This window comes from Suncus etruscus, chromosome 1 (genome assembly GCF_024139225.1).
Source record: "Suncus etruscus isolate mSunEtr1 chromosome 1, mSunEtr1.pri.cur, whole genome shotgun sequence".
Classification (NCBI taxonomy): Eukaryota; Metazoa; Chordata; class Mammalia; order Eulipotyphla; family Soricidae; genus Suncus; species Suncus etruscus.
Window position 1 is genome coordinate 11498916 of NC_064848.1, and position 24230 is coordinate 11523145.

Consider the following 24230-nt stretch of genomic DNA (forward strand, 5'->3'; position numbering starts at 1 on the left):
TACCCTAAACAGGCTCTACATTTCCCTCATACATTCTCAATATTAGGACAGTTCAAAATGTAGTTATTTCTCTAACTAAACTCATCACTCTTTGTGGTGAGCTTCCTGAGGTGAGCTGGAACTTCCAGCTCTTTTCTCTTTTGTGTCTGAAAATTATTATTACAAGGGTGTCTTTCATTTTTCTTAAAACCCATAGATGAGTGAGACCATTCTGCGTTTTTCTCTCTCTCTCTGACTTATTTCACTCAGCATAATAGATTCCATGTACATCCATGTATAGGAAAATTTCATGACTTCATCTCTCCTGACAGCTGCATAATATTCCATTGTGTATATGTACCACAGTTTCTTTAGCCATTCATCTGTTGAAGGGCATCTTGGTTGTTTCCAGAGTCTTGCTATGGTAAATAGAGCTGCAATGAATATAGGTGTAAGGAAGGGGTTTTTGTATTGTATTTTTGTGTTCCTAGGGTATATTCCTAGGAGTGGTATAGCTGGATCGTATGGGAGCTCGATTTCCAGTTTTTGGAGGAATCTCCATATCGCTTTCCATAAAGGTTGAACTAGACAGCATTCCCACCAGCAGTGGATAAGAGTTCCTTTCTCTCCACATCCCCGCCAACACTGTTTATTCTCATTCTTTGTGATGTGTGCCATTCTCTGGGGTGTGAGGTGGTATCTCATCGTTGTTTTGATTTGCATCTCCCTGATGATTAGTGATGTGGAACATTTTTTCATGTGTCTTTTGGCCATGCGTATTTCTTCTTTGTCAAAGTGTCTGTTCATTTCTTCTCCCCATTTTTTGATGGGGTTAGATGTTTTTTTCTTGTAAAGTTCTGTCAGTGCCTTGTATATTTTGGAGATTAGCCCCTTATCTGATGGGTATTGGGTGAATAGTTTCTCCCACTCAGTGGGTGGCTCTTGTATCCTGGGCACTATTTCCTTTGAGGTGCAGAAGCTTCTCAGCTTAATATATTCCCATCTGTTAATCTCTGCTTTCACTTGCTTGGAGAGTGCAGTTTCCTCCTTGAAGATGCCTGTAATGTCCTGGAGTGTTTTGCCTATGTGCTGTTCTATATATCTTATGGTTTTGGGGCTGATATCGAGGTCTTTAATCCATTTGGATTTTACCTTTGTACATGATGTTAGCTGGGGGTCTAAGTTTAATTTTTTGCAAGTGGCTATCCAATTGTGCCAACACCACTTGTTGAAGAGGCTTTCCCTGCTCCATTTAGGATTTCCTGCTCCTTTATCAAAAATTAGATGGTTGTATCTCTGGGGAACATTTTCTGAGTATTCAAGCCTATTCCACTGATCTGAGGACCTATCCTTATTCCAATACCATGCTGTTTTGATAACTGTTGCTTTGTAGTACAGTTTAAAGTTGGGAAAAGTAATTCCTCCCATATTCTTTTTCCCAATGATTGCTTTAGCTATTCGAGGGTGTTTATTGTTCCAAATGAATTTCAAAAGTGTCTGATCCACTTCTTTGAAGAATGTCATGGGTATCTTTAGAGGGATGGCATTAAATCTGTATAATGCCTTGGGGAGTATTGACATTTTGATGATGTTAATCCTGCCAATCCATGAGCAGGGTATGTGTTTCCATTTCCGTGTGTCCTCTCTTATTTCTTGGAGCAGAGTTTTATAGTTTTCTTTGTATAGGTCCTTCACATATTTAGTCAAGTTGATTCCAAGATATTTGAGTTTGTGTGGTACTATTGTGAATGGGGTTGTTTTCTTAATGTCCATTTCTTCTTTATTACTGTTGGTGTATAGAAAGGCCATTGATTTTTGTGTGTTAATTTTGTAGCCTGCCACCTTGCTATATGAGTCTATTGTTTCTAGAAGCTTTTTGATAGAGTCTTTAGGGTTTTCTAAGTAGAGTATCATGTCATCTGCAAACAGTGAGAGCTTGACTTCTTCCTTTCCTATCTGGATTCCCTTGATATCCTTTTCTTGCCTAATCGCTATAGCAAGTACTTCCAGTGCTATGTTGAATAGGAGTGGTGAGAGAGGACAGCCTTGTCTTGTGCCAGAATTTAGAGGGAAGGCTTTCAGTTTTTCTCCATTGAGGATAATATTTGCCACTGGCTTGTGGTAGATGGCCTTCACTATATTGAGAAAGGTTCCCTCCATTCCCATCTTGCTGAGAGTTTTGATCAAGAATGGGTGTTGGACCTTATCAAATGCTTTCTCTGCATCTATTGATATGATCATGTGGTTTTTATTTTTCTTGTTATTGATGTTGTGTATTATGTTGATAGATTTACGGATGTTAAACCAGCCTTGCATTCCTGGGATGAAACCTACTTGATCGTAGTGGATGATCTTCTTAATGAGGCATTGAATCCTATTTGCCAGGATTTTGTTGAGGATCTTTGCATCTGCATTCATCAGTGATATTGGTCTGTAATTTTCTTTTTTGGTAGCGTCTCTGTCTGGTTTAGGTATCAAGGTGATGTTGGCTTCATAAAAGCTATTTGGAAGTGTTTCTGTTTGTTCAATTTCATGAAAGAGTCTTGCCAAGATTGGCAGTAGTTCCTCTTGGAAAGTTTGATAGAATTCATTAGTGAATCCATCTGGACCTGGGCTTTTGTTTTTCGGCAGACATTTGATTACTGTTTTAATTTCATCAATGGTGATGGGGGTGTTTAGATATGCTACATCCTCTTCCTTCAACCGTGGAAGATTATAAGAGTCCAAGAATTTATCCATTTCTTCCAGGTTCTCATTTTTAGTGGCGTAGAGTTTTTCAAAGTAGTTTCTGATTACCCTTTGAATCTCTGTCATATCAGTAGTGATCTCTCCTTTTTCATTCCTGATACGAGTTATCAAGTTTCTCTCTCTCTCTTTCTTTGTTAGGTTTGCCAGTGGTCTATCAATCTTGTTTATTTTTTCAAAGAACCAACTTCTGCTTTCGTTGATCTTTCGGATTGTTTTTTGAGTTTCCACTTCGTTGATTTCTGCTCTCAGCTTTGTTATTTCCTTCTGTCTTCCTGTTCTTGGGTCCTTTTGTTGAGCATTTTCTAGTTCTATTAGCTGTGTCATTAAGCTACTCAGGTAAGCTCCTTCTTCCTTCCTGATGTGTGCTTGCAAAGCTATAAATTTTCCTCTCAGTACAGCTTTTGCTGTGTCCCATAAGTTCTGAGAGTTTGTGTCTTTATTGTCATTTGTTTCCAGGAACCTTTTTATTTCCTCCTTGATTTCATCTCAGACCCACTGGTTATTGAGCATGAGGCTGTTTAACTTCCAGGTGTTAAAGTGTTTCTTCTGAGTCCCTTTGGAGTTCACAAATAATTTCAGAGCCTTGTGGTCAGCGAAGGTAGTCTGCAAAATTTCTATCCTCTTGATCTTATGGAGGTATGTTTTATGTGCCAGCATGTAGTCTATCCTGGAGAATGTCCCATGTACATTGGAGAAGAATGTGTATCCAGGTTTCTGGGGATGGAGTGTCCTATATATATCCACTAGGCCTCTTTCTTCCATTTCTCTCCTCAGGTCTAGTATATTCTTGTTGGGTTTCAGTCTGGTTGACCTGTCCAGTGTTGACAAAGCCGTGTTTAGGTCCCCCACAATTATTGTGTTGTTGTTGATATTATTTTTCAGATTTGTCAGCAGTTGTATTAAATATTTTGCTGGCCCCTCATTCGGTGCATATATGTTTAGGAGAGTGAATTCTTCCTGCTCTACGTACCCCTTGATTAATATAAAATGTCCGTCTTTGTCCCTTACAACCTTCCTGAGTATAAAGTTTGCATTATCTGATATTAGTATGGCCACTCCAGCTTTTTTATGGGTGTTGTTTGCTTGGATAACTTTTCTCCAGCCTTTTATTTTGAGTCTATGTTTGTTCTGACTATTCAGGTGCGTTTCTTGTAGGCAGCAGAAGGTTGGATTGAGTTTTTTGATCCATTTAGCCACTCTGTGTCTCTTAACTGGTGCATTTAGTCCATTGACGTTGAGAGAAAGAATTGTCCTGGGATTTAACGCCATCTTTATTTCAAAATTTGGTGTGTCTTTTGGGTAGTCTTGTCTTAGATTAGGTCTTTCAGTTTTTCTCTTAAGACTGGTTTTGTGTCTGTGAAGTTTCTGAGCTGTTTTTTGTCTGTGAAACCATGTATTCTTCCATCAAACCGGAAAGTGAGTTTTGCTGGGTATAGTATTCTGGGTGAAGCATTCATTTCATTCAGTCTTGTCACAATATCCCACCACTGCTTTCTGGCATTGAGCGTTTCTGGTGACAGGTCTGCTGTAAATCTCAGGGAAGCTTGCTTGAACATGATTTCCCCTTTTGATCTTGCTGTTTTCAGAATTCTGTCTCTATCTGTGGGATTTGTCATTGTGACTAGGATGTGTCTTGGGGTGGTTTTTCTGGGGTCTCTTTTGGTTGGTACTCTTCGGGCATGCAGGATTTGATCACATATATTCTTTAGCTCTGGAAGTTTCTCTTTAATGATGTTCTTGACCATTGATTCTTCCTGGAAATTTTCTTCCTGGGTCTCTGGGACTCCAATGATTCTTAAGTTGTTTCTGTTGATCTTATCATAGACTTCTATTTTCGTCTGTTCCCATTCTTTGACTAATTTTTCCATTGTCTGCTCATTTGCTTTAAGTTTTTTGTCCAATCTCTCCTGCTGTATGGAATTGTTATGTATCTCATCTTCCACAGCACCAAGTCTATTCTCAGCTTCTGATACCCTGTCCCAGAGCTTATCCATTTTGTCATTCACTTCGTTTACTGAGTTTTTCAGGCCTGTTAGTTGACATGTTATTTCAGTTTGGAGTTTTGTCATTTCTGCCTTCATATTTTCTTGGTTCTTATTAGTGTTCTGTTCAACTCGATCCATGGTTTCTTGGAGTCTGTTGAGCACCTTCCATATTGCTAGTCTAAAGTCCTTATCTGAGAGGTTGATTAGTTGTTCAGTCATTATCTGGTCCTCAGAATTGTCATCTTCATTCTCTATGTCTGATGCTGGCCTGCGCTGTTTCCCCATTGTCACATTTGTATTGTGGGTTTTTCTACGTGTTGTAGTGGTATTCATTGTCTATATGATGTAGGCAGCACACTCCTCTGGCTCCTCCCTTTCTGGATGGGCTGACTTGCCTCTAAGGGAGGGGAGTCCTCCGTGGATGAAGCCTCACACTGGGTCAAATCTTAGGCCCGAGCATGTAACAGAGAAGACAGTCCAGAGAGAAATGTTTGCTTCTGTGATATAGCGCCGTTCTTAGTGTGATTTTTCCTTCTTGTTGCAATGGAGTTCTTTCCTTAGAAAGAGTTCGCTACGCGGCCGTGCTCCTCTGAGCCTCTTTTTGCCCCACTCGCAAGAGTTTCACGCAAGAGGACAGTAGACAGACATAGACAGGTCACACTCACAGTCTTTCACAGCTGAGCCCCACTGGGCCGGTGTACTTTCGCGGATTTTCCCCGCCTGGTGTCACACACAGGGAACCAGCTTTTGCAAAGGATAGCCGGTTTTTATGCTCTGAAGTCCCTCCCTGAAAATGGCGTCTGGGCGAGCGAGGTTTCTGGAGGCTCTTTTTGCCCCACTCGCAAGAGTTTCACGCAAGAGGACAGTAGACAGACATAGACAGGTCACACTCACAGTCTTTCACAGCTGAGCCCCACTGGGCCGGTGTACTTTCGCGGATTTTCCCCGCCTGGTGTCACACACAGGGAGCCAGCTTTTGCAAAGGATAGCCGGTTTTTATGCTCTGAAGTCCCTCCCTGAAAATGGCGTCTGGGCGAGCGAGGTTTCTGGAGGCTCTTTTTGCCCCACTCGCAAGAGTTTCACGCAAGAGGACAGTAGACAGACATAGACAGGTCACACTCACAGTCTTTCACAGCTGAGCCCCACTGGGCCGGTGTACTTTCGCGGATTTTCCCCGCCTGGTGTCACACACAGGGAGCCAGCTTTTGCAAAGGATAGCCGGTTTTTATGCTCTCCAGAGCCTCATTTCTATAAATGAATCAAGTACTTTACACTGAGATGGATTCTTTATCTAGACTTTTTTTTTTCTGTTTTTGGGGCCACACCTGGTGATGCTCAGGGATTACTCTTGGATATGCACTCAGAAATTGCTCCTGACTTGGGGGACTGTAAGGGATGCTGGGGATTAAACCGAGGTTTATTCTGGATCAGCCAAATGCAAGGCAAATGCCCTACTGCTACACTATTGCTCTGACCCCCTTAAATTTTTTTTTAATCTTTCATTGAATCACTGTGAGGTATTCAGTTACAAAATTGTTCATGATTGAGTTCAGTCATACATTGTGCAACACCCTTCACCAGTGCTCATTTTCTGCCACCAATGTCCTTAATTTCCCTCCTGCCCTCCCCTCACCCTTCTCTGTGGCAGACATTTCATTCTCTTCCTCTCCCTCTTCTCTTCCCACTTTCAGACATTATCATCTGCAGTATTGTTACTAAAGGGTAACCACTTTATAAAGCAAGTCCCCTACTACACTATCTCTCCAGCCCAAGTAGATCTTATATCTGAGTTTTACTTTTTTGGTGGGGTGTGAGGCCAGACCCTGGCAGTTTTGGGAGGACCTTGTGTTTTGAGGGATAGATGTTGTAGCGGGGGAAGGATTTGGGCCATTCCCAGAGGTGCTGGATATGTGGAAGGGTAATGTCACTCACTTCTAGTTTTGTACTTACAGAGATCCTTTTGGTGTTGGGGATTGAACTCTACCCTCTTACATACAAAGCATGAACTTAGCTTATTGAGCTGTAACTCCATCCTTGAGTTACTTTTTTTTTTTTTTGGTTTCTGGGTCACACCCGGCTGCACTCAGGGGTTACTCCCTGAGTAATCACTCCTGGCAGGCTCGGGGACCATATGAGATGCTGGGATTCGAATAACCATCCTTCTGCATGTAAGGCAAATGCCCAACCCCCATGCTATCTCTCACGCCCCGATTTTTTAAAGTTTATGTTTTGTTTTGTTTTGTTTTTTTGGCCACACCCATTTGATGCTCAGGGGTTACTCCTGGCTAAGCACTCAGAAATCGCTCCTGGCTTGGGGGGACCATATGGGACGCCAGGGGATCTAACTGCTTGGCTAGCGCTTGCAAGGCAGACACTTTACCTCTAGCGCCACCTCGCAGGTCCCTAAAGTTTATGTTTAATGAAGAGAATTTATATCTCAGTGATTAGGTTCTAAGTCTATATCAGAGAGTATATTTGAATCATCTTGGTACTCAAAGAGAAAAATTTAAATGTCTTAAGTGGAGCAGGGACAGGAGTACAGCATAAGGTATTTGTATGCCTTACATGACAGACCTTGAGCATCACTTATGATTCCCTTGGTACTGCCAGGAGTGGTTCCTGAGAGCAAAGCAAGTAGTAAGTCTCAATCACCACTGAGTTTGGCCCTAAACAAAAGAAACAAAAGTTAATTAGAATATTGGATAGAATTTCCTCTAGAAAGCTCCTAAGTGATTGTGAAATTGTAATTTCCTTTTATCTGCTGCTGAGAGAACTGAGAATCTTAATGGGTTTATACACATTTGGAACATTGACTGTCAGTTTACAAGCTGATACGATCTATTCTTCCCCTCAGGCCTTGTGAAAAAAGTCTGCACATTTGTACTTAAGGTGTAAGAGTCATTTTTTCCCCCTGTGAAATATGCATCAATTTTAAACCTCTAACAGTTGCTCAGTCGGTCAGCCCTTCTATTCATCTATAGAGAGAAGATGCTTTAGTTTTTTTGAGGTTATATGTGCAGTATTATGAAATCCGACAGGTTAAGCAAATATAATACTTGGCATTTGTTGAAATACTTCTTTTTTTATAATATCTTTATTTAAGCATCTTGATTACAAATATGATTGTGATTAGGTTTCAGTCATGTAAAAAACACCCCCTCCACCAGTGCAACATTCCCACCACCAATGTCCCAAATCTCCCTCCATCCCACCCCACCCCCACCTGTACTCTAGACAGGCTTTACAGTTCCCTCATTTATTCACATGGTTATGGTAGTTCTCGGTGTACTTATTTCTATAATTGCACTCTCCACTCTTTGTGGTGAGCTTCATGAAGTGAGCTGGAAGTTCTAGCCCTCCTATCATTGTCTCAGGATTGTTGCAAAAATGACTTTTATTTTTATTAAAACCCATAGATGAGTGAGATTATTCTGTGTCTCTCTCTCTCTCTCTCTCCCTCTGACTTATTTTACTCAGTATGATAGATACCATGTACATCCATGTATAGGAAAATTTCATGACTTCATCTCCATTGTGTATATGTATCACAGTTTCTTTAGCCATTCATCTGTTGAAGGGCATCTTGGTTGTTTCCAGAGCCTGGCTATTGTGAATAGTGCTGCAATAAATATAAGTGTGAGGAAGGGGTTTTTGTATTATATTCTTGTGTTCCTAGGGTATATCCCTAGGAGTGGAATAGGTGGGTCGAATGGGAGCTCAATTTCCAGCTTTTGGAGGAATCTCCATATCACTTTCCATAGAGGTTGGACTAGACAACATTCCCTCCAGCAGTGGATAAGAGTTCCTTTCTCTCCACATCCCCGCCAGCACTGATTGTTCTTATTCTTTGTGATGTGTGCCAATCTCTGTGGTGTGAGATGGTATCTCATTGTTGTTTTGATTTGCATCTCCCTGATGATTAGTGATGAGGAGCATTTTTTTATGTGCCTTTTGGCCATTTGTATTTCTTTTTTATCAAAGTGTCTGTTCATTTCTTCTCCTCATTTTTGATGGGATTAGTTGTTTTTTTTCTTGTAAAGTTCTGTCAGTGCCCTGTAAATTTTGGAGATTAGCCCCTTATGTGATGGGTATTGGGTGAATAGTTTATCCCACTCAGTGGGTGGCTCTTGTATCCTGGGCACTATTTCTTTTGAGGTGCAGAAGCTTCTCAGTTTAATGTATTCCCATCTGTTTATCTCTGCTTCCATTTGTTTGGAAAGTGCAGTTTCTTCCCTGAAGATGCCTTTAGTCTCAATGTCATGGAGTGTTTTACCTATGTGTTGTTCTATATACCTTATGGTATCAGGTCTGATGTCAAGGTCTTTAATCCATTTGGATTTTACCTTCGTACATGATGTTAACTGGGGGTCTATGTTCACTTTTTTTGCAAGTGGCTAACCAGTTCTGCCAGCATCACTTGTTGAAGAGGTTTTCCCTGCTTCACTTGGGATTTCTTGCTCCTTTGTCAAAAATTAGGTGCTTGTATGTCTGGGGAACATTCTCTGAGAACTCAAGCCTATTCCACTGATCTGAGGGTTTGTCTTTATTCCAATACCATGCTGTCTTGATAACTATTGCTTTGTAGTACAGTTTAAAGTTGGGGAAAGTAATGCCTCCCATTTTCCTTTTCCCTAGGCGTGCTTTAGCTATTCGAGGGTGTTTATTGTTCCAGATGAACTTCATAAGTGTTTGACCCACTTCTTTGAAGAATGTCATGGGTATCTTTAGAGGGATTGCATTAAATTTGTATAATCCTTTGGGGAGTATTGCCATTTAATGATGCCAATCCATGAGCAGGGTATGTGTTTCCATTTCCGTGTGTCCTCTCTTATTTCTTGGAGCAGGGCTTTATAGTTTTCTTTGTATAGGTCCTTCACGTCTTTGGTCAAGTTGACTCCAAGATATTTGAGTTTGTGTGGCACTAATGTGAATGGGATTACCTTCTTAATGTCCATCTCTTCCCTATCATTATTGGTGTTTAAATGGCCATTGATTTCTGTGTGTTAATTTTGTAGACATTGCTATATGAATCTATTTCTAGAAGCTTTTGGTAGAGTCTTTAGGGTTTTCTAAGTAGAGTATCATTGCGACCCCCGGGACCCCGGCCCACAGGGTGGATGAGGGTCATTCGTGAGTGAATGACTGACAGAACTTTACAAGAAAAAAACATCTAATCCCATCAAAAATGAGGCACTACCGTCAGTGCTCAGGGGGTGACCCCTGCCTGTGTACTCAGGAATCACTCCTGGTGGTGTTGGCGGACCCAAGGGATACCAGGGATTGAACCTCCAGATCAGTTGTGTACAAGTAAAGTATGCTACCCACTATGCAATCTCTCTATCTCCTGATTTTGTTTTCTTTATCCCCTCAATTTTCTTAGGCAAAAGACCATTTGCACAATGCCCTCCTTCTTAACAAGCATGACCTGACTTACATAATGCTGGGGAAGATTCACTTGCTGGAGGGAGACTTGGACAAGGCTATTGAAATCTACAAGAAAGCTGTGGAGTAAGTGTTGCTTTTAGAGCAGTGAAAAACTGGACAGGAAAAATAAAAGGGAGTTGACATTTGAAGGCCCAAACCTCAGGAGAATATGTGATTATTACTCATCTTATCAGCTACAAGTAAACATTAGCTCCCAGTAACTACTTGAAATTTTTTTTTCTGATCTAATAGTAGGTCTGGTCTATCCCAGTGTGTCTTTTCTGTTTATGAAGATTAACAAGAGATCCAGATTCCTTCCGTTTTCATTAACTTTCCTTTGTTTGTTTGTTTGTTTGGTTTTTTTTCCACCAGCATGGTTAAAGTTGACTTAACTATAGTGCATTCCATGGTACAGGCTGTGGTGGGAGGAGATGGTAGAGGAAGCTAACTACTGGATAAAGTTTATTGTAAGTTGTAAATGACTCTGAAGTTGTATACATTATTATGCATTGTTAGTGTTTGGAGGCTACATTTAGCTTGATAGGAAGACAGATAGATCCAGGTGCTTTGGAACAAGGAGAAAACAGATTTCAGTCTTCTCTGGTTGTCTGCCATTTTGTCTTAGTTGTTGTTGAAGTTTTTTTTAACTTTATTTAACACAAAGAGTTTGCAGTTGTTTCAGGCATTCAATGTTCCATCATCAGTGCTGTGTGACATTCCCTCTACCATTGTCTTTAGTTCTCTCCCTACTCTTCTCTCAAGCATGTCCCCTTCAGTAGAAGAAAATCTGTGAAAATGTTATATCTCACAGTGGGGTTATTAAAGTTGAGTGTTTAGGGGCTGGCATGGTGGTGCTAGAGGTAAGGTGCCTGCCTTGCCTGTGCTAGCCTAGGATGGACCTAGTTTCGATCCCCTGGCGTCCCATATGGTCCCCCAAGCCAGGTGCGATTTCTGAGCTCATAGCCAGGAGTAATTCCTGAGCAACATCGGGTGTGGCCCAAAAATCAAAAACAAAAAAAAAGTTGAATGTTTACTGACCTCTTTGTTGCTCGTTGAGCCTTCTGTGATAATGTTTTTGGTTTATTGAGCTTAGTTGGTTTCTATGCTACTTTCTCATCTAATTTGCTGTGCTTCTACTGGGCTGTCAGTTTTGTGGAATTTGAAAGTATAGATGGTTGTGAACATGCTCCAGGATTTATAGAACTGGGATAGTTCTGGTCTTCCCTCCTGAGGGTGTCCAGAGTTTTCAGCCCCAAGACTGTGAGTTGTCTGTTTCTGACTTGGCATCTCCTCTGAGATTAGTTGTGAATCTGGGCTCTTGTATACATGGTTGTGGGTGTGCCTACCGGGGCTATGGGGATAGTATGGGGATAGTGAGAAGAACTATCCACCCCCACTCAGAAGATCGCAGAATTTTTGTTTGTTTGTTTGTTTTTTGGGCCACACCCGGCGGTGCTCAGGGGTTCCTCCTGGCTGTCTGCTCAGAAATAGCTCCTGGCAGGCACGGGGGACCCTATGGGACACCGGGATTCGAACCAACCACCTTTGGTCCTGGATCGGCCGCTTGCAAGGCAAACGCCACTGTGCTATCTCTCCGGGCCCAAGATCCCAGAATTTTTAGCCTGAAAACTGGTATACCTGGGATTTTTGTCAGCATGTGAAGAAGTGAAGCTGGTCATTTTGGGTGGCAGCTGTGGGGTGTGGCTGCTGCTCTTAGGCCTTTGATAGGGCCAGGACTTGACTCACCCCCCCCCCAAGGATGCCCAGAATTTTCAGCCTGAATACCAAAGTACCCTTGAGTTATATCAGTTTGGTTTGACATCTCTTTTGAAATTAGTTAAGAAACTGAAACCCTTTCCTGTCCATTCTTGGTGCTTCTGTGAGATAACCAAGATTGCATGTGTGGTTGTGTTGTACAGGTACACCTGTCTATGTACCTGCACTTGCACACTAGTTTGATCTTGGGAGTCTCAGACAATGCTGCTGGGACCTCACTTTTTTTTTTTTTTTGGTTTTTGGGCCACACCCGTTTGACGCTCAGGGGTTACTCCTGGCTATGTGCTCAGAAATCGCCCCTGGCTTGGGGGGACCATATGGGACGCCGGGGGATCGAACCGAGGTCCTTCCTTGGCTAGTGCTTGCAAGGCAGACACCTTACCTCCAGCGCCACCTACCCGGCCCCGGGACCTCACTTTTTGATGTTGGTAGTATCTGGGATTGGATGTATAACTTCAGAATTACAAAGCAGGAGTCACAGAGTCATTTCTCAAGCTTTTACCATGTATTTTTACACTTTATATCAGATGTTGTGTTTCAGAAGATATTAGGAACAGAAATCTCCCGATTGAGTAATAAACATCAGACCTGATTTTTTTGAGACCACTATCTTGATTTTCAAAATTGTCAGGATATTGACAAGATCCTTTTGCATGCAGAAAAACCCAGGTTTGATCCCTGAGCTCAGAGCCAAGAATAACTTCACACCAATATATATAATGGAATTGACTGACTTTCCCAGGACATTGTTCATGTGGACTCTCCAGGCACCCATACTAGCTTGTTTTTTCTGCACTAAGTCTTGTCTAAAGTCACATCTATGTTTGCTTTATGAACAATGTCTCCTGTGTTTGATCTCTAATGGAATGCCCAGTCTGTGGTTGGAGAACACTGTAACTATTATTTCTGACAGACTTTGATTTAAAGCTAGATGTTTCCATGGAGGGAGGAATACTGTAAGAATCATGATAGTTACTAGCTTGGGGAAGGGAAGTAATGAAAATGAATTTTAAATGTTACATAGTGCTAGAGGAAACAACTCAGTTGAACTGAGTGTGTCTGGCCAGCCCAGGCCTCCCATGTATAAAGTTTTGGGACTCTGATTCTTCATCATGGTACCAGCACCTCTCCTCGTCTCCTAGAAACAAGACACCGGTCTTTGTCTTGACATTTTCTTTTTATTTATTTATTTATTTTTTTTTGGTTTTTGGGTCATACCCGGCAGCGCTCAGGGGTTACTCCTGGTTTCATGTTCAGAAATCGCTCCTGGCAGGCTTGGGGGACCATATGGGACGCCGGGATTCAAACCCATGACCTTCTGCATGAAAGGCAAACGCCTTACCCTCCATGCTATCTCTCCGGCCCCTGTCTTGACATTTTCACTACTGAAATTCTTTGATAATCTTGTAGTCATCTCAGCATTGCTTTGGTTCAGTGACAAAGATAAATATCCGAGGGGTTGATAAAGAATATAATCTTTTACTTAACCCAATTTGTACTCCTTAAAGCCTGAGAAAAACTTCAGAGCCTTTTGGCTTGAATGGTTGGTCCCAATGGGAGATGCTTTACTGTGATCCATCTTCCCAGAAAAATGACCCACATTTAGAAGAAATTTCCAAATTACTCTCAGGATTTTTTTGGGAAGCAGGGGTTTCAGGTTGCAGTAGGGTACACTACTGTATGCATGTATCATCCACATCTTGTTCTCTGTTGAACTTCCATTATTTTGTATGTTGCAGGTTCTCACCTGAGAATACAGAACTTCTCACAACTTTAGGGTTACTCTACTTAGAGGTAATGAGAAATCTTTACCCATTCCTTTATTAATGTTAAAAATGCTTTTGAATATGTGTATTTCCTGATTTCTTTTGCATCTGATTTTACTTTATCATATGATAAAAGTCTTTTACTAAAAGTCATATGAAGTACTTTTTATGCTGTCTGCACCAGATAGTCTTTGCTAAAATAATTTTATACATTCCACTCAGAAGCAAATACATTTGAGTTTAGTGCAGTCATATTTCTTTTTTTTTTTTTTTTTTTTTTTTTTTTTGTGGTTTTTGGGTCACACCCGGCAGTGCTCAGGGGTTATTCCTGGCTCCATGCTCAGAAATTGCTCCTGGCAGGCACGGGAGACCATATGGGACGCCGGGATTCGAACCGATGACCTTCTGCATGAAAGGCAAATGCCTTACTTCCATGCTATCTCTCCGGCCCCTCAGTCATATTTCTTATCTGACCGAGCAAAGAGGACATATGAAAAATAACTCGGCGCCGGCGAGGTGGCGCTAGAGGTAAGATGTCTGCCTTGCAAACGCTAGCCAAGGAAAGGACCATGGTTCGATCCCCCGGCATTCCACATGGTCCCCCCAAGCCAGGGGCAATTTCTGAGCACATAGCCAAGAGTAACCCCTGAGCATCAAATGGGTGTGGCCCGAAAAACCAAAACAACAACAACAACAACAAAAAAAAAACAACTCATTGGGAGGTGGGTGAACACTTTATTTTGGGGAAAAACCGATACAAGTTAGCACTGTTAGGGTTTTGGGTTAATTGCTGTTGTTTTGTTTTTGGGCCATACCTGGCAGCACTCAGGGGTTACTCCTGGCTCTGCACCCAGAAATCATTCCTGGCTCGGGACTATATCGAACCTGGGTCAGTCCCTGGTAGGCCACGTTCAAGTCAAATGTCCTATTACCGTATTATTGCTCCAGCCCTTATATAATTTTTTATATTCCACAAATGACTATGATCATTCTGTCTAATCCTCTCTCTAATTCATTTCACTGAACATGATACTCTCATGTCATCTATATATAATTTACTTATAAGTAAATTTTATGACTTCATTTTTCCTGATGACTTTGTAGTATCATTGTATAGAGGTACCATCATTTCTTTATCCTATCATATGTTCTCAGGCACTTGGGTTGTTTCTAGTTTCTAGCTCTTGTGACTGGTGCTACAATGAGCATGGCATTGTAGATAACCTTTTCACAGTATTCTTGTGAGGATCTAGGGTATATTTTCAGGAGTGGTATTGCTGGGTCATATGGAAACTCTGTTTTTGGTTAAAGACTATTTTTATTGCTTTTCCCATAGGAAAGAGAAGGTAAGCATTGCCATATGGTGCCCCTCTTCTCACTGTGTACCTGAGCGTATGGAATTTCTTTAGCTCCATCACTTTTTTTTGGCGGGGGGGCATACCTGGCTTACTCCTGGTTTTGTGCTCAGGGATCGCTTCTGGCAGATCTCAGGGTGCCAAAAATTGAACCTGGGCCAACTCTGTGCAAGGCAAGTGCCCTATCTTGCTATACCTGTTGCTCTGGCCCCTCCATCATTACTGTATCAGCCTGAACACCAGGCCCTGAGGAGTTTCTCCCTACCCTTCCTAAATTCCTAAATTCCCATCCTTTACTAAATTCCCATTCCTTCAGTTGATCATGTCTCCAGCTCTGCCTGTGTGACCCTTTCTGGGCCTGTTTTTTCTTTAGAATGAATGAGTATTTTAACCTTTGGCCTTCCTGGGCTTTGACTTGAAAGGCTGTCCTAGTTGGAGATGAGGCTAAATTGCCTATATCCTGCCCAGAGCAGCAGAGATGATAGCTAGATAGAGAATGAGAAATTTGATCATGTTAGGGAACGATTTTGTTGGTCTTATAAGGGGAAGAAAACAAAAATGTGAAAATTATAGTTCTCATTTATCAGATGTCGGTTCCTGTCGGTTTCTCTTCAGAGGATGGATAACCAGACTCCTTAACTTCATTATGTCAATTCTTTGGTTTGCTTTTTCTTCAAGCTCGGCAGTTACCAGAAGGCCTTTGAGCATCTTGGAAATGCACTGACTTACGACCCTACCAACTATAAGGTACCGAAGCCTTTCAAAGGCAGTAGCCTCAGGAAACATTTTGAATACCTGAGAAATGGCCTTTTTCTTAGGTAAATTATCACTAAAAACAGTTACTTCTACTTGCGAAAGAAAAAAAAAATATATATATATATATATATATTGGTTTTTGGGTTACACCGTGCAGCACTCAGAGGTTACTTCTGGCTCTGCACTCAGAAATCGCCCTTGCCAGGCTTGGGGGGACCATATGGGATGCTGGGATTTGAACTACCATCTGTCTGCATGCAAGGCAAACGCCCTAGTGCTGTGCTCTCTCTCCAGCCCCTTGAAAATATTATAAAATAGTGATGTTTTGCTGAGTTTCTAAAAGGACAATGTATTGTAAGAGGCCTATATCACTATGTAGAAAGTGAAATTGTGTTGCCAGTAAAGTTTTTGTGTTACTTAGGAAATTAGCAATGCTTTGAGAGACTATCAGAAGTAATTCTGATGCGTGATTTCTGGATTCTAATGAGGTTAAGGTGACAACTTTTGATACAACTACATATTGAGAGGATCCTCGAGTAAATGAGGGAGAAGCAGCAAAACAAAAGCTGTTGGTTGAAGGAACCAATCCAGTTGGAAATCATCCACCTGAGTACAATTTAGCTTCCTCCTTACCTTTACTCCTTTAGAGAATTGAAAAGGCTGGACTGTCTAAGAAACTGACTCCTCTTTGGCTATGGCACAAGAATCTGCACCATTAGTAACTAAATCAAATGTAGTTGGACTTGTCTTAAGGCAGAGATTTTTTCAGTCTTTTTTACTTTCAGAGCCCACCAGTTGGAAACCACTGTTGGGGAACCCAACAGGTGAAGTTTTTATCTAAAGGGATCTGATATCCTGTGCTATCCCAACAGCTATGTTTGGCTTTCAAGAGACATTCCCATCTACATTTGTCCCAAGTGCTTAAATGTGTTTCTTTTTTAAAAAATTATCTTTATTTAAACACTGTGATTACAAATATGATTGTAGTTGTATGAGTACAGTCATGTAAAGAACACCCCCCTTCACCAGTGCTAGATTCCCACCACCAATTTCCCAGATCTGCCTCCTCCCCACCCTATCCACACCTGTACTTGAGACAGGCTTTTTTTTTTTTTTTTTTTTTTTGGTTTTTGGGCCACACCCGTTTGATGCTCAGGGGTTACTCCTGGCTATGTGCTCAGAAATCGCCCCTGGCTTGGGGGGACCATATGGGACGCCGGGGGATCGAACCGCGGTCCTTCCTTGGCTAGCGCTTGCAAGGCAGACACCTTACCTCCAGCGCCACCTACCCGGCCCATTTTTTTTTTTTTTTTGAGACAGGCTTTCTATTTCCCTCATTCATTCACATTTTTGTGATATTTTTCAATGTAGTTATTTCTCTAACTGCACTCATCACTCTATGTGGTGAGCTTCATGTCAGAAGCTACAACTACATGGGTAGATGGGGGGAAATAAGGGTTCGGACTGAGGCAGTAAAAGATTAGAAATGAGCTTTGCAGGGCAGTATCAAGGTCACAATACAAGATGGATATTATGCATATATAAACTATATGCATACAATACTATCAATAGGAGACCAAGGAGAAAAAATTCCCAGTGACTGTCCCAACATAAACCAGTGCTAGAACAGCCCGTCCTCCTCCCAAAGCACATTCCCATTAGTGTAGGGAGAGGTAGGGGGAAAGCCTGATGACCCCTATAGAGTCCACCTGGACAGGCGACCAGGGAAGGCCTGGAGTCCAAGGGAGAAAGAGGGGGATGGCTGGGGGCCTGCCAAGCATCCCAGCATTCCCCAGGCTAGAGAGAAGGCCTCCATCATGGGGACTCCCCAAAACCCATACCTGGCAAGAGCTGACCTCAAGAATCAAAGAGGAAACTGGTAGCCAGATATCTGCCTGCCCTCCTCCCTATGCACCTCCCCCCTGGAGTACGGAGGGAGGGGGGAAGCCTGAGGACCCCTAAGAGTCCACCTGAACCCACTTCTGGCCATCTGAGTTGGCACCCAGGGAAGGCCTGGAGTCAGGGGAGAAAGAGGGGGACGGCTGGGGGCCTGCCAAGCCTCCCAGCACTCCCCAGGCTAGGGAGAAGGCCTCCGGCATGGAGCCTCCCCAAACCTCATACCTGGCAAGAGCTGGCCTCTAGAATCAAAGGGGAAACCGGAAGCCAGATGTCTGCCTGCCCTCCTCCCCATGCACCTCCCCCCTGGAGTACGGAAGAAGTGGGGAAGCCTGATGACCCCTAAGTGTGCACATGAACCCACTTCTGGCCATCTGAGCCAGCACCCAGGGAGGACCTGGAGTCCAGGGGAGAAAAAGGGGGAAGGCTGTGGGGCCTGCCAAGCCTCCCAGCACTCCCCAGGCTAGGGAGAAAGCCTCTGGCATGGGGTCTCCCCAAACCCCATGTCTGGCAATAGTTGGATAAGCTCAGTTTTTCAGACCTGTTATTTCAGTGTGAAAATTTCTAATTTCAATCGTCAAATCCTCTTTTTTTTTTTTTTTTTTTTTTTTTTTGGTTTTTGGGTCACACCTGGCAGTGCTCAGGGGTTATTCCTGGCTCCAGGCTCAGAAATTGCTCCTGGCAGGCACAGGGGACCATATGGGGCGACGGGATTCGAACCGATGACCTCCTGCATGAAAGGCAAACGCCTTACCTCCATGCTATCTCTCCGGCCCCTCGTCAAATCCTCTTGATGCTTAATTGTGCTCCAGTCAAGTCTATCGATGCTTTTTTGAGCTCCCTGAACATCTTCCATAATTCTACTCTAAACCTCTTATTTGAGAGTATACCTAGCTGTTTCCTACTTTTTAGATTATCAGGGCAGCCATCTTGATTTCTTTAAACATGGGGGTGTACTGCAAAATTTCTCCATTGGTAAGGCTGTGGATTGCTTCTTACAATGTGGAGAAATGGAATTCAGGGGTTGAAAGATAAGCATAGCCGGGCTGCAGAGCGAAGCGGAGCACGCATCTTGTGCGTGGGTCCTGGAGAGATTATGGTCTTTGGTGTCTCTAGGCTGGCTCAGCAGAAAAAAGGCAGAGCATGCCGCCGTCCTTTTTAAGTCTCTGGGTGCCCAATCACATGGCAGGAATCGGCCCCACATTTGTTGGGTGGGGACATCTTACTGGGTGTGGGTCCTGGAGAGAGATGGTCCTTGGTGTCTCTAGGCTGGCTCAGCAGAAAAAAGGCCTAAATGTGTTTGTTGATGACCTTTCCAGTCTATTTTGTGGCCCCCAAGAAGGTTACTTCACTGCTGCCATCTTTTTGGATTGACAATCATCGTTCCCTGTATTTCAGGCCATCTTGGCAGCAGGCAGCATGATGCAGACCCACAGAGACTTCGATGTCGCCCTCACCAAATACAGAGTTGTGGCATGTGCTGTTCCGGAAAGTCCTCCCCTCTGGAATAACATCGGAATGTGTTTCTTTGGCAAGAAGAAATATGTGGCTGTGGGTCTCCCTATCATCTTCCTTGTGTATGTGCATACGTTGTCACTAGGCTCTGTGAACTTGCCCATCATCTCAGTGACTGCCCCTTTTTCCTGCAGGCTATCAGCTGTCTGAAACGAGCTAACTACCTGGCACCCTTTGACTGGAAGATTCTGTTTAATCTGGGCCTGGTCCATCTGACCATGGAGCAGTATGCATCGGCTTTCCATTTTCTTAGTGCAGCTATCAACTTCCAGCCAAAGAATGGGGAACTTTACATGCTGTTGGCTGGTAAGAGACAGCTTGGCTGTTAAAGTTAAATTACTACTACTGTCTCCTAGGGTTGGTGATCTTATAGAAATAAAGAAAAAATAAAAACTGCCATCATTTTATATGTATAATAATTATACTCAATAATATAATTATTCCATTATAAACGTTGTTTTATATTTGTTTTCGTTTTTTTTTTTTTTTTTTTTTGGTCACACCCGGTAGCGCTCAGGGGCTACTCCTGGCTCTACGTTCAAAAATCAGCCCCGGCAGGCTCGGGGGACCATATGTGATGCATATGGTCCTTCTGCATGCAAGGCAAATGCCCTACCTCCATGCTATCTTTCCAGCCCTATAAACTTTGTTTTTTAATTTTTTATATATATTATATATTAGTTTATATATTATATATATGTTAGTTTATAGACAACATCTGCAATGCCCAGAGTTTACCCCTTGACTCTACGTCCTGGTTGTGCTTGGGGACCACATGAAATGCCAGGGATTGAACCTGAGTCAACTGTGTAAAGGGCAAACACCCTACCCACTGTACTGTTGCTCTAGGCCCTGAACAGTCTTCTTTTTTGTTTGTTTTGCTTTTTGGTCACACTCGGTTTTGCTTGGGTTACCCTGGCTCTGTGCTCAGAATTTATTCCTGGCAGGCGCAGGATACCATATGGGATTCCAGGGATCAAACCCTAGTCACCCATATGCAGGACATATGCCCTCCCACTGTGCTATCGCTCTGACCTCTCTGAATATTATTTTTACTATAAATAACCTACCAACAAAGAGCTCTTTCTGGGCATGCTATTTCTACATATACTAAACATTAATTGTAAGCTTAAAAGTAATTTTTAATTCTCACAATAGCTCTTTTGTTAAAAATGTTTTTATTTGACTCACCATGAATTACAAGTTATAAAATTATTCATAGTTTAATTTCAGGTATATAGTGTTCCAACACCAACCCCTTCACCAATGTCCACTTCCTTCCACCAATGTCTCATAGTTGTCTTCAAGTATTTTTATTTATTTTTTTGTTTATTTGTTTTTTGGGGGGTCACACCTGGCAGTGCTCAGGGGTTACTCCTGGCTCTACACTCAGAAATCACTCCTGGCAAGCTTGGGGGTCCATATGGGATGCCAGGACTTGAATCACTCTCCTGCTGCATGCAAGGCAAACACCCTACCTCCATGCTATCTCTCCGGCCCCTCAAGTATTTCTAATGTGGAGATTTTATTTATGAGAAAGATTGTAAAACAAAATGAATAGAGAGCCATACTGGAACGCATAAGAAGCTATACTAACTTCACAAAGTGCTATGTTCTTCACACTGTTTGAAAAGTAAAGGTAGAATTATGTATTGTGGAATAGTCAGGTACGCTTGAACAGTGGCATGAGGCCATAAAACTGATATTTCTTGGGCCAGAATGATGGCACAAGCGGTAAGGTGTCTGCCTCACCTGTGCTAGCCTAGGACGGACCGCAATTAGATCCCCCGGCGTCCCATATGGTCCCCTCAAGCCAGGAGTGATTTTTGAGTGCATAGCCAGGAGTAACCCTGGAGTGTCACTGGGTGTGCTCCCCCCAAAAAATCCTGATATTTCTTGAAGTTTGCAGGCAATAGTATTATAGAATGTAGTGGGAGAAAGTCAGGAAAGATAGTGTGGGATCATATGGAAGCTGTGCTGTTACAGACTCTTAGCTATGATTGTGGAGGCCATGTTTTTCAAATTCCATTCTTAGATCACAAGTGTCTGACAGAACTCAGTAGGCAGGGTTTCCAGAGCAGAGCAGACTTCCAGAAGATACAAATTTTTGGGGTGGGGGGGAGTGTCCTATTACCAAATATAAAGAGCATTTGTTATGGGTGATGGAGAAGCAGAGAGCATTCTTTTTTTGGTTTTTGGTTTTTGGTTTTGGGTCACAGCCGGCAACGCTCAGGGGTTACTCCTGGCTCTATGCTCAGAAATCACCCCTGGCAGACTAGGGGATGCCAGTATTCGAACCCCTGTCCTTCTGCATGAAAGGCAAATTCTTTACCTCCATGCTATCTCTCTGGCCTCGAAGATTCTTAAATCCGGTGATCAGCACTATCGTAAATATGAGTGGACATTTGTTTTTTGGAAAACTGGAAAGTCTGATATGACTAAGTCAAGTGCCAAGAGCTGAGAGGGTGAAGTAGTTGTGGAGGCAAAAGAGATTTAAGGAGTAAATGAGTTAGAATATTGACCTACTACTTTCACTTTCTAGCTGCTTTGTTCTCTTTGTTGCAGTGGCTCTGACCAACTTGGAAGATACCGAGAATGCTAAGAAAGCTTACGCAAAAGCAGTGCACCTGGACAAGTAAGCAGTTACTGGGAATGGTCTCTCCAAAGCCACCAGGGGGCGCCCGCACTGCTGAGTCAGCCTTGGGGCTCCCCTGGCCCTGTTTGTAGATTCTGAGAGTATTTCCAGTCTGAAAGTTAATAGGCCACAGAAAAACTGACAGTGGACTTGGGCTGCTGAAATAAGAGCTGGGAGTCTGTGTCAAAACAAGCTTGACGCTCAGGCTTTAGTCCACTGGCCTCTGCTGGGCTTTGTCTTGGTCCTAATACCTGTTCATTGGGCAGTTAATTCTTGGATTCTTCTCAGAGGTTCACACAAGTTTGTACCTATAGTCCCACTGGTTGCAGAGCCTGAATCTATAGAAGCCATTTGTTTGCCACAGGTGTAACCCTTTAGTAAACCTGAATTATGCAGTGTTGCTGTACAACCATGGTGAGAAGAGGGAAGCACTGGTCCAGTACCAGGAGATGGAGAAGAAAGTCAACCTGCTTAAGGACAGTATGTCTCTAGAATTTGACCCTGAGGTATGTCTTTTATTAGCTCCTTGGAGTCCTAAGCAGGTTGTCGAAACTTGATCAAGCCCAAGTAGTCCACATAGAGGATGGTAGAGGCTAATGTTTGTTTTGGTGTTCATGGTAACTTGAATTAGTAAAAGTCCAAGGGGAAAAAACCTTCCTAGAAAACAGTACAGGGTTAAAGAAGCCTGCCTTTTATGTGGTTGACCCTGGCACTACATATCATCCCCTGAACACTGTTAGGACTGCCCCCTGCCCACAGGGAATATAAGTAGAAATTCAGGGCTACAGAATATCTGTTACCAATAATAGAACTGGAATCAAGATCGATCTTGGGGGCCGGAGATATAGCATGGAGGTAGGGTGTTTGTCTTCCATGCAGAAGGACGGTGGTTCGAATCCTGGCATCCCATATGGTCCCCCGAGCCTGCCAGGAGCGATTTCTGAGCATAGAGCCAGGAGGAACCCCTGAGTGGTGCTAGGTGTGACCCCCCCAAAAACAAACAAACAAACAAAAACAAACAAAAAAAAAAGGATCAATCTTGGAGGCTTCCTCTTATGCTTATAGGAAAGGCAGTAGTGTAACCCCCTCATGCACAAATTGGGTTTTCATATCTGGTGTGAATTCCTGCTCCCTCTATCCATGTTCTCTCCTTGAGATTAGTTTTATTGCTACTATTTCTTCTCTTGAATGTTAGAACCGGTAGCTACTGTTTCTGCTACTCCCATTGGTAGGTAGAAGGTTTTTATCTGCCAGTCATACTGACTTCTCATATGGGATTAGATGGTGGAGATGGCCCAGAAGTTGAGAGCTGCTCTACTTGTTGGGGAGGCACTGGTCTGGACTAAACCAGTCAAAGATCCCAAATCAAAGCAGCGGACGACTTCAGCCAGCAAATCTGCCAGTTCCCAGCAGCCTCTGGGATCTAATCAAGCTCTAGGACGGGCAATGTCTTCAGCGGCTGCATACAGTAAGCTCCCTTCAGGTAGGAGTTCCCATCAAGGCCCAGAGTGACTACTTCCTAAGATAATTTGTGTGCCTGTGCGAAGATAACAGCTACCGATAGGCTTTGTTGGGTAGTCAATACACTGGGTCTTTTCAGTTTAGAAATCTGTAGTTTTGCTTGCATAAAGGATTTGTAGTTGTATTTGTCTGTACATCATTGAAGGCAAACTTGACTCCTTAAGTTATGGAGGCCATCTATAACTACAAAGATGGACGTACAATAGTCCTAAAATTAAAAAAATTTTTTTTCTTGAATAATGAAGTTATTTGCTTTGTTTCTAGGTGCTGGAGGAACACTCCAGCTCACAAAAGAACCATCTCTTCCATTAGAGCCTGATGTGGAAGCTCATTCAACTGACACAGCAGCACAAATCAGTGAAAAATAGGGCAGGTGATCTCACCCTCTAGAGCAGGGGTCTCAAACTCAATTTATCAGTGGGCTGCAGGAGGCAAAGTCGGGGTGATCCTTGAGTACAAAGTCAGTAGTAAGCCTTGAACATTGGGGGGTATGACCCAAACAACTAAAACAAAACAAAAAAAGATTCCTCTAGGGCAGGGCCACAAAATGTTGTACGGAGGGCCGCAAACGGCCCACGGGCCACGAGTTTGAGACCCCTGCTCTAGAGGTAGGGGGTACTTTTTGGTGAGGATGTATGTAGCAGTGGAACCCTCACACACTACCCAGGTGTATCAAGATGATGAAGAAGTTCCCCACCAACCAGAAACTAGAGAGAAAACAGTGTGATTGTTCCCTTGAAGTACTACAAAGAGCCAGCAGGGGTCATGAGCTGTTTAAGTAGTAGAGAAGTTTGATACAGACCTTTGCCCCATCGTGGCCCAAGGAAATGTTGGCTTAATTGCAGTAACTCTCAATTCCACTGCCACTTTAATA

General features: G+C 42.8%; 1 protein-coding gene across 1 annotated transcript in view; it reads left to right on the top strand.

Moving 5' to 3' along the window:
- The window catches only part of BBS4 (Bardet-Biedl syndrome 4), a 52625-nt gene extending 28901 nt beyond the window's left edge, over positions 1-23724 (top strand). Inside the window, exons 8-16 of the mRNA XM_049777893.1 lie at positions 10093-10220; positions 13652-13706; positions 15712-15780; positions 19084-19236; positions 19335-19506; positions 21766-21835; positions 22200-22341; positions 23117-23318; positions 23621-23724. Of these exons, the coding sequence (XP_049633850.1) occupies positions 10093-10220; positions 13652-13706; positions 15712-15780; positions 19084-19236; positions 19335-19506; positions 21766-21835; positions 22200-22341; positions 23117-23318; positions 23621-23724 (1095 nt within the window). The remainder of the gene's footprint in view (positions 1-10092; positions 10221-13651; positions 13707-15711; positions 15781-19083; positions 19237-19334; positions 19507-21765; positions 21836-22199; positions 22342-23116; positions 23319-23620) is intronic.
- The last annotated feature ends 506 nt before the right edge of the window (positions 23725-24230 follow it).